Source organism: Lepidochelys kempii, chromosome 1, assembly GCF_965140265.1.
Source record: "Lepidochelys kempii isolate rLepKem1 chromosome 1, rLepKem1.hap2, whole genome shotgun sequence".
NCBI classification, from domain to species: domain Eukaryota; kingdom Metazoa; phylum Chordata; order Testudines; family Cheloniidae; genus Lepidochelys; species Lepidochelys kempii.
The window spans coordinates 206,575,714-206,593,442 of NC_133256.1; the positions used below are offsets into that span (position 1 = coordinate 206,575,714).

At 43.1% G+C, this 17,729-nt stretch overlaps 1 protein-coding gene across 8 annotated transcripts in view; it reads right to left on the reverse strand.

The window, feature by feature from the left end:
• SPAG17 (sperm associated antigen 17) overlaps positions 1-17,729 on the reverse strand; it is a 307,771-nt gene that overhangs the window by 119,794 nt on the left and 170,248 nt on the right. For all 8 annotated transcript variants that reach the window (XM_073310318.1, XM_073310310.1, XM_073310300.1 and 5 more), the window contains exons 15-17: positions 6,734-6,795; positions 4,622-4,738; positions 2,672-2,826 (exon numbers count right to left, since the gene is read on the reverse strand). In XM_073310318.1, coding sequence (XP_073166419.1) covers positions 2,672-2,826; positions 4,622-4,738; positions 6,734-6,795 — 334 coding nt within the window. The remainder of the gene's footprint in view (positions 1-2,671; positions 2,827-4,621; positions 4,739-6,733; positions 6,796-17,729) is intronic.

Genomic DNA, 17,729 nt, shown 5'->3' on the forward strand with positions numbered 1-17,729 from the left:
TGATGCCTTAGAAGGAGGTGACCTATTTCTAGATTTGGATCTAGATGAATAAGGAGCAGAAAAATGAGGCTGAGGATTAAACATAGACCAATAAAGTAAAGATTGCATCACACAAGGAAAAGGCACATGATGCCACAGTGGTGGAAACCAAGGTGCTTGTGATCTCTCAAAATCATGTGACCTGTGATGAAGAGGACTCCTTCCAAGGTCTCTTATAAGAGTCACTCCATGAGAGTGGGAGAAAATCTAAGAGAAGGGCTTCAACTGTCATGAGAAGGTGAAACTGCAGATGAGAAGAACTCTTCTAGAGGTGGTGTAGATCTCTGAGGGATTGCAACAGTCTCTGAGATATCAATACCGGTACTGTAGAGGATGATTGCAGAGAGATTTTAATTACTGACACCTTTGGTTCTGGTACTGGAAGGGACTTGGATACCACAGACAGTAGAGAAATGTCCAAGAGAAGATATTCTGGTTCTGGAGTGATGATTACATCTGCAGGTGTTGAAAAGGTAGCCTGAGTTGAAGTAGGAAGCGGTTCTAAGGAAGACAGTATCATGCGGATGTCTCAATAGATGTAATATTCCTATCAGGACACTTTACTGGAGATTCTGTGAAAGATGGTACCAGTACCCTCAGTATTGAGGTAGAGGCATCAGTCAGAGAGGATTGAAAATATGTTATTGAAGCAGAAGAACATAATTCCACAATCTCTGAAGACTTATACACCAATCAGATTTTGCAGGCTTGGAGAAATCAGAAGAGTGGAGTATTAGATCTCTTATTCAGTGGTACATGGGACAGTGACTGGTGCCAAGTGCCAGCCGAAGATCTCTGCTCCTTTCTGCCATGGGCAGCAGGATCCACTGATTGATCTGAAGAGAAGGTTCAGTGTGTTTCTGAGAAGCACGAGGTCTCTTAGAGCCTTTTGACCTCTTAGCTCCTGGAAGAGTATCTCTGGTAGCTGAAGCACTGACAGAAACTGGTTTTGAAGCAGCAGCAGCAGGCTGCCTTCAAAGAAGGAACTCAGAGTCAGAGACATACTTCACTGGTCTTTCCATTAAAAATAATTTCTGATGGGCATCATGAGCTTTTTGTATGCACTTAGAGAAAGATTTGCAAAATGAATGTTTGCTGTGGATCTATGATTCCACTTGACAAAAAAGGCATGTATTAGTCTATTGTTTGCAGGCATAGATGCCTCACAGGCAGAACAGATTTTAAAGCCTGGAGACAACATCTCATCCATCAGATCTATGTTTCGGTACCAAGTGGAAACTCAAAACAAATAAAAAGTCTCTCTCTCTTTTTCGTCAATGGGCTTGTATGAAACTTAGTTATGAAGAAATAAAAAAAAAAAAGATCAAACTCACTACTAACCTCTAAACCTAATGTAACAAGCTATGGGGAAGGAGATAGACACTGTACCTCTCCAACACGCTGCCATGGGTGGTAGGAAAGAACTGAGTAGCGGTAGGGGCTTCTCCATCCTTTATGCCTCAAGAGAGGGAGCCTGACGGTGTGCAGGATGCATATGCAGCCTTAACAGATAGTACTGGCTAAAAGATTCTGAGTTCATGCACGTGGGGTGCACACACCTACAACAGGATCTGTGCGGAGAAATGCTTGAAGAACACTCATTCCATTGGACGATCTGTTCCTGATTAACCCAGAGCAAGTTTTGCTTGGTATAGTGATATAATGTGAACAAATATTTTGTAGTTATAAAAAAAAATTAACTGCTAGAATTAAAAATTATGACGTCAGCTATTTCAAAAGACGCTCCAAGGATAGTGAGACATCATATGAAAACAGAGACTCTTCTTGAAAAACCAGGACAAATGGACATATTTTATTTTATTTCAATAGCTGCTGCTGCTCCTTTTGCTTGTTTCCTTAAAGAAATACATGTTGGGCTGGGACAGAAAATTCACACTTTTTCTGTATAGGCACTGAGTACCTCCTGTTGTACTTATAGTATGATTATCCTTACAAGACTCCACAAATCCTTGCAAACCGTGCCAGAGAATCTCAAATTTTTCACTGACTACTCTGTTGTTTCGATTCCTGAACCACAGCACCAAAATCAGGTGTTGTGGAAACTAATCAGGGACAAAAAATAGACCCTTTGTTTGTATTCTCTATGACTTACTGTTCCAAGAAGAAATTGTTTAAGGTATTGTGAAATTGCTTCTGTAAATCTTGTCCTGTTGTGACATTTGACCAGTTCATATATGGGTAGTTGAAGGAACTGATTTGTTTAATTAACTTAGTTGGCTCTTTGAGTTCCCTCCAAATAGTGCCCCCAATATCTTTTTTTCTGATATGGAGGCCAGTGTATAACCCTATTAACATATTTGTATTCTTATGACTTGTGATTTGTAAGCATACAAATTCTATGGAGTGGCTCTAGTCACTCAGAATTTTTTTACCTCAGTAGAGTCTGTGGTATATTTTAGATATAGTGCTATTACTATGTCCCCAATCCCTTCTCCCTAATGACTTAGTAATTTCTTCTTGAACACTTTATTGCCAGGTATTACAGTTAGCCCATTGATTTTTCTGATGCCACCATATTTCATAAGTGCTTGTTATGTCAAGGCCCTTTTCCATTGCCAGGCTTTCAGCTAAAATGCCTGTTTGAAGATAACATCTAAAAAAACTGTATTACCTGAATCCAACATCAGAGTGCATTGCAATATCCCAAGATTCCTTGCACTGACGGTGTTGGTTCATTGGGTTGTGAAGGACTATAAGCAGAGAGTTATCTTGGGTGTGGTAATAGGAATCGATACACCTGTATTGTTGGGTTGCATTGTGTAAAACCTGAAAATGAAAAGAAATTAATACTTAAGACACATCCTCCATACAGACAAATGGTACCCCCAACTCCTACAAGAGGGCTTGATTGTGCCTTGTAGGGATGGCACATAATAAGGGATGGCACAAAGCCTCACTATACCAGAAGCACCAAAAGGCCTTCTGCCTCCAGCAGACAGAAAGTCTCTGTAGTGTCCCCAGGCATGTAGAAGCTGTATTCCCATAACCACATGCATTTAAGAAGTGCCACTAGCTATACCCATGCAGTCAGCCAACTCCACTAGCAATTTCATAGGAACTATAACTTGATCTTCTCCTACCCCCCACCCCCATCTCTTTGGGATGCAATCTGAATGCAATATTTCAGGTTTGACTGGAGCTATACAAAAAAGAAGTATCATCCCCTTGCCTACATATATTCAGAAAGAAAATAAATTTATTTCTTTTATGGCTATATCACATTATAAGTTCATATTGTATCCAATTCACTGTGCTATCACTGCTGGTGTTCTCCAGATTTACTGCTTTCCAGTAAATTTTCCTAGCCCATTCTGTGTTGTGCATCTTTTTTTAATGCATGTACTGGCTCTATGATGAATCTCATTTTATCTGCTATCATTTTTGCAGAATGCTAGAGCTGAAATGGAACTGAAATTCATGTATATATCATAAATTATTGGGTTGAATCTATTTTATGAATAAATTCTAGTTAATTGAATATTCAGTTTACAAAAGAAAACTAATTAACAGTAATATGCAAAAGGATATGTAAAGGTGTGGCAGAGAGTATATTGCTTTCCATATAGAAAATGAAATGGTATGTGACAATTTTAATGAAGAAATTTATTTTCTAGAGCTGACAAGAAAAAGGAAAAGTTTTTACAAGTTTCTGTTTCCATTTTGGGTTGAAATTTTGTTTTCATGGACATTTTATAACCATCTCTGTTAATTACTACCAGTGGTATAGATATTAAGGTCCATTGCATTAGTAGGAATTTCCCATGCACCGTAATTTAGGACCAGATTCTACCTGGCCCTTACATGTGTGGTCAGTGTGGTGGGAAGAGTACAAAAAGCTAAGCAGAACTACAGCCCCTGTAAGTCAACAGAGCACAGGGTCTGCTCCATCTCTATGCCCCCTGAGGTTCATGGCAGAACACCTCCTCATACTCTCTGGGTTAGTACAACTCTAGGATATTCCTAACAGGCACAATCCTAGAGTAAGTGAGGAAAGAACAGACCACAATGCATTTGCAGTACTGCACTCTGATTCATCTTTTACAATTCTTGTTTTTTCTTTCCTTTAAGATAAATATCAGTCATTACCCTATTTCTATTATGAGTCTCTCATATCCATGAGAGTAATGCACCTGGAGAACTTGAAGGATAGGACCCTTTGTTCTACTGACAGTCAGGAAGACTAAAGTCTTCCATTTATTCATAAAATGGATGCAGGGAAGCGTTCCTAAACCTTGCAGCCAATGTCACAGAAAAGCCAGTCCTAGGGATAAGAAGCAAGTCCCTTCTATCACGTGTTCAGTCTGGACTCCAAGGCTAAAAAGGACAATTGCAATGCTGTTTTTTGAGTCATGAGTAAAATTACAAAATAGATTAAAATAACAAACTCATTTAGTAAAATCACCAAAAAGCAGTTGAAGAATAATAGATTTTTGGTAACCATTTATCAGAGCCAAATCTGAATCAGTGACCTATCAGTAAAATGCTCTGTAGCCTGTTATTAGCCCTCTGTGCACCAGCCTCCAAAGCTACTGTGCCTATGAGAATCCCAGCTCATAAATACCTGAAGAAGAAGACGTGGCTCATAATGTTCAGCAAAACTCCAGTCTGTCAAATGCCGCTGCTGAGTCTTCTGTATTTCCACTAAATCTGTCTCTGGGCCATACCTCTGTTGTTTAACCTCAAAGTACATCAAAACAACAAAAAAATCAATATTTTAGTATTCAGTTGTTTTAAACTGAATGTTATTCCATTGACTTAACTACAATGAGGAGCATGAGGTAGAATAGAATACAGAACAGACAGTGCCCAGTGCAGCATCATAGTTAATTGCATAAAGCTGCACATGTATAAATCTATATGGCAATGTTTTAGTAAGAATAAAAATTGACAAAAAGATTTTGCCTTTGACTGCTTTATGATCAACATAATCTAAATATTTCTATTGTTAGGTTATACGCTTCTGAGTGCTGTAAGCAATTACAGACAGGTCTTGTGAAGTCACTTTAACATGGCTTTACTTATCTAGGGCTAAACGGCAGACAGATGTTTGTGAAGATGCCAAGCCACACAGTTTGTTAGTGAGACTACAGTTTGGCAATCTCTCTTAAGCTCTTACTCTAAAATTAATCTCTTGCACTCAGTAAGTAGCATAGCATTGCCATAAGAAGGCCCTCTCCACTCTCCTTCTTAGATAGTGCAGAATTGCAAGAGGCTGATTTTACAGTACTTTAAAGCTATTGGACTTTACGGTATTATCCCAAAATATAATAAAATTAGGGCTGTCAATTAATCGCAGTTAACTCACATGATTAACTCAACAAAATTAATTGCGATTCATTGCACTGTTACACAGTAGAATACCAATGAAATTTATTAAATGTTTTTGGATGTTTTCTACATTTTCAAGTATATTGATTTCTATTACAACACAGAATACGAAGTGTACAGTGCTCACTTTATATTATTATTTTTATTAAAAATATTTGCACTGTAAAAATGATAAACAAAAGAAACAGTATTTTTCAGTTCACCTCATACAAGTACTGTAGTGTAATCTCTTTATCATGAAAGTGCAACTTATAAAAGGATTTTTTTTTGTTACATAACTGCTCTCAAAAACAAAACAATGTAAAATTTTAGACCCTACAAGTTTAGTCAGTCCTACTTCTTGTTCAGCCAATCACTAAGACAAACAAGTTTGTTTACATTTACAGGAGAGGCTGCTGCCTGCTTCTTATTTACGTCACCTGAAAGTGAGAACAGGCTTTCGCATGACACTTTTGTTGCTGGTATTGCAAGGTATTTATGTGCCAGATATGCTAAACATTCATATGCCCTTTCATGCTTCAGCCACCATTCCAGAGGATATGCTTCTATGCTGATGATGCTCGTTAAAAATAATGCATTAATTAAACTTGTGACTGAACTCCTTGGGGGAGAACTATGTGTCTTTGGCTCTGTTTTACCCTCATTCTGCCCTATATTTCATGTTATAGCAGTCTCAGATGATGACCCAGTACGTTTGTTTTAAGAATACTTTCACAGCAGATTTGACAAAATGCAAAGAAGATACCAATGTGAGATTTCTAAAAATAGCTATAGCACTCGACCCAAGGTTTAAGAATCAGAAGTGCCTTCCAAAATCTGAGAGGGATGAGGTGTGGAGCATGCTTTTATTTATTACAGTGAAAATATTTGTAATCAAAAGTAAATATAAAGTGAGCACTATACACTTTCGATTCTGTGTTGTAAATGTAATCAATATATTTGAAAATGTAGAAAACACCCAAAAATATTTAAATAAATGGTATTCCATTACTGTTTAACAATGCGATTAGTCGCGATTAATTTTTTTAATCGCTTGACAGCCCTAAATAAAATTAACACCCACATGGAGATTCACCAAGAACCCCCAGCAAGAGGAATTCACTTTGTACAGTCCTTAATATTCCTTCAAGCCACCTCCATCTCATAATCCTGGAAGGACAGACTCCATCTCAGGAGCTTGGCATTGGCCCCTCTCATCTGGTGCAGCCATGGCAGGGCGAGTGGTCCAGATACACAGTGAAGTACCGCCCAAATACATCCAGCTGCAGCCTTTTAAGAGCCCACTCCATAGTTTATTCCATTCACTACACTAATCACCTCTGAAGTGAAGAAACTAATTTCTTACTTTGTTTACAAGAGGATCAGCCAGATCGTCTTCTCCACATTTGTCATTCTTTTCTATATGCACTGGAAATTGAACACAGAAGAAACATGCTAGAGTTCTAGATATTTTCACAATTTGTTATTCTGTTATTTACTTTATTCCTTTTTGTTATTCACATGTTGTGGGCACATTCTATCTCACCCACCAGAAAGCTACATATATCCCTTCAAGCTTTGCCTTATCAGTATGGAAAGGGCCCTGCTTCGATAAACGATAAAGCACCCAATCACATTCTTGACCCTACAGAAGACCATAAGAACACAGGACTTTGCATTGATTCATCAAGTCCAGAATCACATCACCAGAAGAGATTACTACCTGTTTCTTTACAGAAAGGAGGAAAATACCTGTCCTCTATTTTAGCAATCGCATAATGCTTGATGAAGGGAGAGAAGAGTTAATGCTTTCCCAACTTTGCAGTAGTTAGTTTCCACCCAGAAGCATGAGGTTTGATTAGCCTTATTTCAGCACATACACTGTAAGCAAAATTATTATTCTGTTAGGTAATAAAATTATCCAAACCTTTAAAACAATTTTTTATTGAAATTAATGGTGGTGAAAGGTGCCAGACTGGCAACTCTGTAGATATGACATCCTCTAATTTGTGCACGGACTAGGTAGAGCATGCGTAGAAGTGGAAGCTTCTCCATCCTGCTTTCCCAGTGTGCTCAGCCCTGAACATGAGGGCCCCACCTCTAGGAGTAAGAGGGTATTCAGTTTCCTTGGGCCATTTGTTGTTCATCTTCTGTGATGAGATTGCTAACTAAAGGGCCAATTAGTGACAATTGTGGTGGTGATTTCATGATTTGACACTTGTTCACTAAAGACTTGACTCAGGCTACCATATTAATTTCATATAGGCCACCAAGTAACAATCAGATGGAAAAACCTTTTTGGACACTACAAGAAGCAACTAGAAATTAGAGCTTTCATAACTACGTTGTCATTAGATCACAGAAAGAGAGGCTACTTCTCTGTACAGTAACTGGAGTTCTTTGAAATGTGTCGTCTATGTACATAGTCCACTCCTGGTAGTGCACATGCACATGTGCATGGTTTTTTGGTCAATAGTTTCTGTTGGGGCTGTGCATGTGCCTTGAGCGTCCTTGTGCTCTGCACTGAGAGCATAAAAAATGGAGTGGCCCAGCTGCCACTCAGTTCCTTCTCTATCGCAGAATCCAAATGTCATAGGACTAGTGCTCAGTAAAATTTTTCAGACAAAACATTTTTTCCTCAAAAAAATCCCTGAAGATACTGTGTATGACCAAGTCCTTGACCTCCTATCCATGGTTGGACGAAAAATGTTTGCTCAGCCTGTCTGCCAAGATAGTCTACAGACCTGGGAAGTGAACCACAGTAAGGGATATCTGAGAATGGATACAACAGTTCCAAAGTCAAACTTCCTCCTGACACAACAAAGATGATCTTGCACCTCCCCGTCTGTTTATATAGAAGATGGCAGTCACGTTGTCTGTCATGATTTGAATTTGATTGTCTTTGAATACATGGAAGGAATTCAGGTTCTGTGAACTGCTCTAAGCTGCAACACATATATATGCAGTTGATATTTGTCTGGAGTCCAAAGGCCTTGTACACTGCAATGATCCATGTGTGCCCCCCAGAGGGAAGGGTCTGTCACTATAGTTCTGGATGGAAGGTGTGGTGCAAACTCTAGCCTCTTTCACACACATCTGGAATCTTCCCACCACCCTAGGGACATTAGTACATTTCATGGTACTAAAGAAGGCATAGCTGAGCAATGCCTGCTCTGAATATAAACTGATTTTAGCCAAACCTGCATGCAAGGAAGGTGCCATAAATCCACGAAGATTTCACCACTTTGGTGTTTGGATTTGACTGAATCTGCGATATGATAGTGGACATGTTCTTGAATACATCCTGAGGCAGATATGCTCTGGCTGTAATAGAATCTATAACAACTCCTGTAAATTCTATTCTTTGTATTGGTGTCAGTCTGGACTTTTCTTTGCTGATTTTTAGTTCAAACTGGATTGAGTATCTGACTGATACTATTTCTAGTACCCAGCGGTCTGGTGTAATTGAAGCCCATATATTTTGGAAGAAGTTCAGCTGATTTCTGAAAGTAAGGATGCAAAAGTCTAGATCCTGAAAAGTGGCACTGCAATTCTTGCAAACCTGTCAAAATGTTTGTTTATGAGCTGATGTAATCTGAGAGTATGGGTTACTAATGTAGAAAGTCTCTTTTTCTGAAAATGCTGCCACTTTCTGGGAGGCCCTACTCCTCTTTTGTAATAGAATGCACTTGGCACAGATCTCAGTCTTTAATAAGTAGGTGATTGTCATGGAGTCACCAGGGCAATGCTCTGGAACTACTCCCTAAGAAGCCAGTCAGGAGTCTGGGGAACACATGGACCACCTCCATCTCATAATCCTGGAAGGACATACTCCACCTCAGGAGCTTGGCATTGGCCCCTCTCATCTGGTGCAGCCATGGCAGGGTGAGTGGTTCAGATACACAGTGAAGTACCACTCAAATACATCCAGCTGCAGCCTTTTAAGAGCCCACTCCATGGTCAGGCATTCCTTCTCTATGGCTGCATAACCCTGCTCCCGGGGCAGCAGCTTCCTGCTCAGGTACATGATGGGGTTTCTTTCCCCCTTTGCACTGGCCTGCCTCTGCACCGTGCCCTATCCTATGTCTGGGGCATTGGTAAACACCACTTGTGAAAGTCTGGATTTCCCAGCACCGGGCCCTTGACCAGATCCTCCTTCAGCATGCAGGGAGACCTCTGGCACTGCCCAGTCCAGACCAGCTTGTCTGGTTTAGCCTTCTTGCATAGCTCAGTGACAGGAGTTGACACAGAGCTAAAGCGGGGCACAAACCTGTGGTAGTGCCCCACCATCCGAATAAAGGCCTGGGCCTGTTTCTTAGTCTGGGGAGCAGGCCAGTCTCTGATCGCCCCCACCTTGGCTGGCTCTGGCTTTAGGCAGCCGCTCCTCACCTTGTGGCCCAGGTATGACACCTCTGCCTTCCCCATCTTGCATGTCCCAGCTTTTACAGTCAGGCCTACATCCTGGAGGAGACTCAGCCCCCTCTTCACCTAGGACACATGGTCCTCCCAGGTCTGGATAATGGCACAAATATCATCAATGTACGCTAAGGTGAAATTCTCCATCCCCCTCAGTAAATGATCCACCAGGCGCTGGTAGGTGACCGGCACCTCCTTGAACCCGAAAGGTAGGACCAGAGACTTGTACAGCCCCAAAGGGGTGACAAAAGCAGGTTTCAACCTGGCATCTGGATCCAAAGGCATCTGCCAGTAGCCTTTGGTGACATCCCTGGTTATGGGGTATCCAGTCCCCACAAACTTGTCTAGGATCTCAACAGGCCTAGGTATGGGCAGGCACAAGACATGGGTGATGGCACTGAGATTCTGATAGGCCACACAGAATTAGATTGACCCATCTTTTCTGGGGACCAGCACCACGGGAGGGGCCCCCGGAGCTGGTATATGGCTGGATCACCCCTAAAGTCAGTATGTCTCTGACCTCTCCCTCCAGGGCCTGGGCTGTGTTCCCAGTTACTCTGAATGGGGAACACCTGATGGGAGGCCCAGCTCCCGTCTCCGCCCAGTGGACAGCTCGGTTAGTGAGCCCAGGCTGGTTGGAAAACAGCTGTTGGTACGAATACAGCATCTCTCTGATCTCTGCCTGCTGGGCAGGGGTTAGCTGGTCAGAGAGGGGAATTGATTCCAGCCAGGGGCCAGTTCCTGTCTCAGGGAAGAGACCCACCAGGGATCTTCCCCCTTCTCCCACTGGCCACACACAGCCAGTACTAGCCTCTCCCTGTCACAGTATGAATCCATCATGTTGACCTGGTCCCCTCAGTGGCTGTGAGCCCGGTTGGGCGGTTCCACCACATTGTTCTCCTCATTCAGCTGCTTGATGACTTTGAAGGGCCCACCCCAGGCAGCTTATTCTTCCTCACTGGGGTGAGAACCCTCACCTGGTCGCCGGTGCCATAGGCTGAACAGTCGTACCAGATCTTCTGATTCCCTTGGGCCCTGGCTAGGTTCTCTCTGGCCAGACCCATGAGCTCAGCGAGCTTTTCCCAAAAAGTCAGTACATACTCCACCACTGATTCTCCAGTGGGGGAGGCCTTATCCTCCCATTCGTCCCTCACCAAGTCTAGGGCCACCTTCTGAAAAGGCTCCTCTATGACGGGCAGGTGTCGCAAGGCTGCTTTACCCTTGTCCCTGGCCTTTTGCATCCCTGGCTGGCAGCTGTCCCGCCCTGATGTGCTCTGTCCATGAGGTGCAGTTTATCCCACTGCTACCACCAGTTGTCACGGAGCCACCGAGGCGATGCTCTGGAACTACTCCCTACAAAACCAGTCAGGACTCTGGGGGAGCATGCCTCCTCTCTCTGAGCATACTGTCTCCAGGGCAAGAAGCTTACACAGCTTCGACCTTCCTGGGTCTGACCTCGGAGCATTCAGCATCCCCTTCCACACCGTGCACTTCCTGCAGTGAGTCTCCCTGGGCGGGGCTCCTGGGGAAGCCAGAGGGCCCTGCACCCCAACTCCGCAGTCAGACATGACTCTCAGCCAGCCGGTAAAACAGAAGGCTTATTAGTCAACAGGAACATGGCGTGGGACAGAACTTGTTAGCACAGAAATCAGTGACTTTCAGCCAAGTCCATCTTGCGGGGAGGAGAGCCCAGGGCCAGGGCTCTGGTCCTCCCCCTGTGCCCCAAGCCAGTCGAGACTGACTCATTTCCAGCTGCCTGGCCCCTGCCCTGCCTGTTGCTCCTCCTCCAGCCTTTGTCTCGCTTCCGGGGCCAAGAATCACCTGGTCATATCCCCCTCCTGGGTCTCAGGTTACAAAGGGGTGGCCATAGCATCCATGCAGGCAGCTGGAGCAACCCCCGCAAAAGTCATAAACCCTTATACCCAAAGGAGTTCTTGTGGCACCTTAGAGACTAACAAATTTATTTGAGCATAAGCTTTCGTGAGCTACAGCTCACTTCATCGGATGCATTCATGCAAAAAGACTCACATACAACATAACAAGAGAAAAAGACTAGAAAGACTCACATACAACATAACAAGAGAAAATCCCCGCTATGTCACAGCGATTAACCCTCTTTTCTTTTAAGGGCAGATGTGTGTATACCCCAAGAAATCGCAGCATAACACAAGAATCCTTCAAAGAATGAAGGGCATCACCAGTTTTTAAGCTAAAAAGATCTGGGAGTTGAAAAGGGATATCCATGACTGAACTAAAAATAGAAAATGGAATTTGGAAGCTAGGATGCCCTTCTCATGAACACCAATATGGCCACAGGTCTAGAAGCAGTGTCGATCACATCAAGTGCCACTCAGACAGACATTCTCACAACTAGTTGTCCTTCTGAAAATAAAGCTGAAAACTCCTCCCTGTTATCTGGAGGTAGCTTGTCAACAAAAGAAGAAAACTTGTAATAGTTCATAAAATCATAATGGATCAACAGAGATTGGTAGTTTGAGATCCTAAACTGAAGTTTTGCTGAAGAATAGTATTTCTGACTAAATAAATCAAGATTATTTGGTTTGTGTTCTCTTTGAGTTATTCTGTGTTGTTGTTTCAATTTCTCATTAGCTGAAACATATACTAAAAAGCCAGTTATCTGCTCCTGCAGATGGGGCATTGTTATTACTTGTTCACCTTCTTTGATGTGGGGACAGCTATTCTGGATGTGTGCCATAAATTCCTGGCAGGATCCATGAGAGCTTCATTAATCGGGAGTGCTATCTACCCCTGGCATGGTCGAATGAAGTATACTGACAAATTTATGTAAGAATTCCTCAACATCCTCCAGGGAAACCTGTAATGGCTCAACCACTCTTCTGATCAAAGCTTGATATTTTAAAAAATCATCTGGGTGAAATGAGGCAGAGGGAATCACAGCCTGATCTGGGAATGAGGATGATATAGCTGTTGTTCCAACCGTGTCTCCAGCTTGAGGAAGGTCCTCTTTTGAAACTTCTCCAGAATGAATAGGCTCTTGTGAAACCAATTGAGAAAGTGCAGGTTGAGATCACAGAATCATAGAATATCAGGCTTGGAATGGACCTCAGGAGGTCATGTAGTCCAACCCCCTGCTCAAAGCAGGACCAACCCCAACTAAATCATCCCAGCCAGGGCTTTGTCAAGCCGGGCCTTAAAAACCTCTAAGGATGGAGAGTCCACCACCTCCCTAGGTAACCCATTCCAGTGCTTCACCACCCTCTTAGTGAAAAAGTTTTTCCTAATATCCAACCTAAACCTCCCCCACTGCAACTTGAGACCATTAATCCTTGTTCTGTCATCTGCTACCACTGAGAACAGTCTAGATCCATCCGCTTTGGAACCACCTTTCAGGTAGTTGAAAGCAGCTATCAAATTTCCCCTCATTCTTCTCTTCTGCAGGCTAAATAATTCCAGTTCCCTCAGCCTCTCCTCATAAGTCATGTGCTCCAGCCCCCTAATCATTTGTGTTGCCCTCCACTGGACTCTCCAATTTTTCCACATCCTTCTTGTAGTGTGGGACCCAAAACTGGACACAGTACTCCAGATGAGGCCTCACCAATGCCGAATAGAGGGGAATGATCACATCCCTCGATCTGCTGGCAATGCTCCTACTTATACAGCCCAAAATGCCGTTAGCCTTCTTGGCAACAAGGGCACACTGTTGACTCATATCCAGCTTCTCGCCCACTGTAACCCCTAGGTCCTTTTCTGCAGAACTGCTGCCTAGCCACTCGGTCCCTAGCAGTGCCTGGGATTCTTCCATCCTAAGTGCAGGACTCTGCACATGTCCTTGTTGAACCTCATCAGATTTCTTTTGGCCCAATCCCCTAATTTGTCTAGGTCCCTCTGTATCCTATCCCTATCCTCCAGCGCATCTACCACTCCTCCCAGTTTGGTGTCATCTGCAAACTTGCTGAGGGTGCAATCCATGCCACCCTCCAGATCATTAATAAAAGAAAAGGAGTACTTGTGGCACCTTAGAGACTAACCAATTTATTTGAGCATAAGCTTTCGTGAGCTACAGCTCACTTCATCGGATGCATACTGTGGAAAGTACAGAAGACGTTCCGTCTTCTGTACTTTCCACAGTATGCATCCGATGAAGTGAGCTGTAGCGGAACGTCTTCTGTACTTTCCACAGTATGCATCCGATGAAGTGAGCTGTAGCTCACGAAAGCTTATGCTCAAATAAATTGGTTAGTCTCTAAGGTGCCACAAGTACTCCTTTTCTTTTTGCAACTACAGACTAACACGGCTGTTACTCTGAAACAGATCATTAATGAAGATATTGAACAAAACCAGCCCCAGGACCGACTCTTGGGGCACTCCGCTTGACACTGGCTGCCAACTAGACATGGAGCCATTGATCACTACCCGTTGAGCCCGACAATCTAGCCAGCTTTCTATCCACCTTATAGTCCATTCATCCAGCCCATACTTCTTTAACTTGCTGGCAAGAATACTGTGGGAGACCATATCAAAAGCTTTGCTAAAGTCAAGGAATAACACATCCACTGATTTCTCCTCATCCACAGAGCCAGTTATCTCATCATAGAAGGCATGAGTTGCCCTTGGTAAATCCATGTGGCAGCTTCAGTTTGAGAATAACCCGAGAAATGAGTGGGATTGGGGGGAAGGAATACATCAGTTCCAATCCCCAATTTGGATGGAAGGTGTTGTTTAAGGAACCTGGAGTGCGACCCACTCAAGAGCAAAATTGATGGCAATTCTTGTCGTTTGTTGTGAACAGGCTGATAGTTTGAATGCCTCATTCTCTGAAGATGGTTCACAGGACACCGCTCTTCAGAGACCACTAGTGATTCTGGGAGAAATTCCTGCTGCGGTGTAGGCCTGGCTTGACAGAAGTAACTTGTTTCATTTCTTAGTGGACAAGTAACTTGCCTCATTTCTTGGGAAGGTGAATGGAAAGTTAAGTTGTAAATAGGGGCTTGAAAAATAGTATGCTCGAGTCAGGATGCCTGTGCTATCTAAGATAAGCAGCAACAGCCTGATGCTAGGGACTATGGACAAGATAAGCCTGAAAGGTAAAGATCAGGTTCGACATGACCAGTACACGGACAGAGCATGCTGTACAGAGATTGGTTCCTGCAAAGTAACCAAGCCAATCCAAAAATGTGTGATTTAATGTACAGCAAATGCAATTCAATGCAATGTGTAAATATACATAAAGGAAGAGGCCTGGGTAACTTCAGATGTGTTATATGCGCTATATCCTACGCTTGAGTCTGATCAACTCAGATAGCTTTGCTGTATGCCAAATAAAGGAACCCGAATGATGAAATCAAGAATCAAACTGAGTGTTTTGGATCCCAGAGAACTGGATGAAATGGTCTTCCAGAACTGGATAAGGTGTTCTGGATAAGCTAAGTGAAAAGGTCTCAGAGGGAATCCCAACATGAGATGATTGACTTTGTATTGGTAGTATTTGTATGTGTAGAGGCTTGTAGGGGCTTTGTGCTGGAAGAGAAGCTGAGCCCTGATTAGGGGGTGGGGCTTCACTGACTAGGGGTCCTATAAAGGTAGCAGCCAGTCAGGCAGCAGCACAGACAGCTGCAGCAGCACAGGAGCTAGCAAACAGGGGAGTTTGAGTGGGAGTTTGAAAGCGGAGTTTGTCTTGTGGTGCTTGTGTGGGGTTTGGTTTTGCTGTGGGTGGTGGTGTTTTGCTGTGGTTTGTGTTTCCCAGATTAACAGGATTTAGGTGGGAAGGCTATGACAGATTCAGAGGTGGCAGTGGGAGTGACCCATGTAGCAGATGACACAATGAAGATGACTGGATGTGGAAGCTGTGGTATGTACATGATCCTGGAGGGGGCACCTGGTAAGAGTTTTGTCTGCATGAAATGCCGTCTGATAGAGCTGATGGAGGAAAAGATCAGAGGTTTGGAGATGCAGGTGGAAAGTCTGGTAGAGTTTAGGAAGGGGTTTGAGCAGATTATGGAGCAAAGACATGAGGTATCTGAAGGGAAAAGCTCAGACTTGCAGATGGAAGCAGGACTAGGGAATTTTGAGGGGAGACTGGGTGAGGAAAGTGGTCAGTGGAAGCATGTGACTAAAAGAACTAGGCAGAGGAAAAGACGGGCTAGTGAAGGAGAAATAGAGCTTCAGAATAGGTTTGCAGAGTTGGAAAATGAAGAAGGGGCTCAGCAGGTAGTCACTGAAGGTGACAGGGCAAGGAAGAAGAGAAGAGCGGTTAGTCCTATAGGAAAAGGGGAAGAGTTAATGGAGATTACACCAAATATGAGCCCCAGGAGGATACAGGATGGGTTAAAAAGGATTACAAGGGAGAATGGGAATGGAAAAAACTTGCAGCCAGAGGGAACAGGGGATAGACTGGAGAATAGCACCGTCACTAGGAAAAGGCAGGTCTATGTGATTGGGGACTCTTTATTGAGAAGAATAGATAGGCCTGTAACCAGAGCTGATCCAGAAAATAGGAGGGTGTGCTGTCTTCCAGGTGCTAAGATACGGGATGTAGACCTGAGGTTAAAAAGGATTCTAAAGGGAGCGGGAAAGAATCCCCTAATTATCCTTCATGTGGGAACAAATGATACGGCTAGATTCTCACTGGAAAGTATTAAGGGAGACTATGTTAGGCTGGGGAGGACGCTTAAGGAAATTGAGGCTCAGGTGATCTTTAGTGGGATTTTGCCTGTTCCTAGAGAAGGGCAACAAAGGTGTGACAAGATTATGACTATCAATAGATGGCTTAGGCAGTGGTGCTATAAGGAGGGCTTTGGGATGTATGGCCATTGGGAGGCATTCATGGATAGAGGACAGTTCTCTCGGGATGGACTTCATCTGAGTAGGGAAGGAAATAGACTTCTAGGATGGAGGCTGGCACAACTGATTAAGAGAGCTTTAAACTAGGAATTTGGGGGAGATGGTTGGGAGATGTCCAGGTAATCTCCACGCCAGAATTTAGCATAGAGTGGAAAGAAAATGAAGTAAGAGTGGATACAGCTGTAGGTAGGAGGAAGGGCAGTGTAGATACAAGTCTAATAGGTTATACTGGTAGTAAAATAACCGTGCCTAATAGGGTACAGAATGTGAGTGAGGCCAAACAGCAAAAATTAAGATGTTTGTACACTAATGCAAGGAGCCTAGGTAACAAAATGGAGGAACTAGAGTTACTGGTGCAGGAAGTGAAACCAGATATTATAGGTATAACAGAGACCTGGTGGAATAGTAGTCATGACTGGGCTACAGGTATTGAAGGGTATGTGCTGTTTAGGAAAGACCGAAATAAAGGTAAAGGTGGTGGAGTAGCACTGTATATCAATGATGAGATAGAATGTAAAGAAATAAGAAGCGATGAAATGGATATGACTGAGTCTGTCTGGGCAATAATTAAATTGGGGAAGAAAACTATTAGAGCCTCCCCTAGGATAGTGCTTGGGGTGTGCTATAGACCACCGGGATCTAATTTGGATATGGATAGAGCCCTTTTTAATGTTTTTAATAAAGTAAATACTAATGGAAACTGTGTGATCATGGGAGACTTTAACTTCCCAGATATAGACTGGAGGACGAGTGCTAGTAATAATAATAGGGCTCAGATTTTCCTAGATGCGATAGCTGATGGATTCCTTCAACAAGTAGTTGCTGAACCGACTAGAGGGGATGCCATTTTAGATCTGGTCTTGGCGAGTAATGAGGATCTCATAGAGGAAATGGTTGTAGGGGATAATCTTGGCTCAAGTGATCATGAGCTAATTCAGTTCAAACTGAATGGAAGGATTAACAAAAATAAATCTGCAACTAGGGTTTTTGATTTCAAAAGGGCTGACTTTCAAAAATTAAGGAAATTAGTTAGGGAAGTGGATTGGACTGAAGAATTTATGGGTTTAAAGGTAGAGGAGGCCTGGGATTATTTTAAATTAAAGCTGCAGAAGCTATCGGAAGCC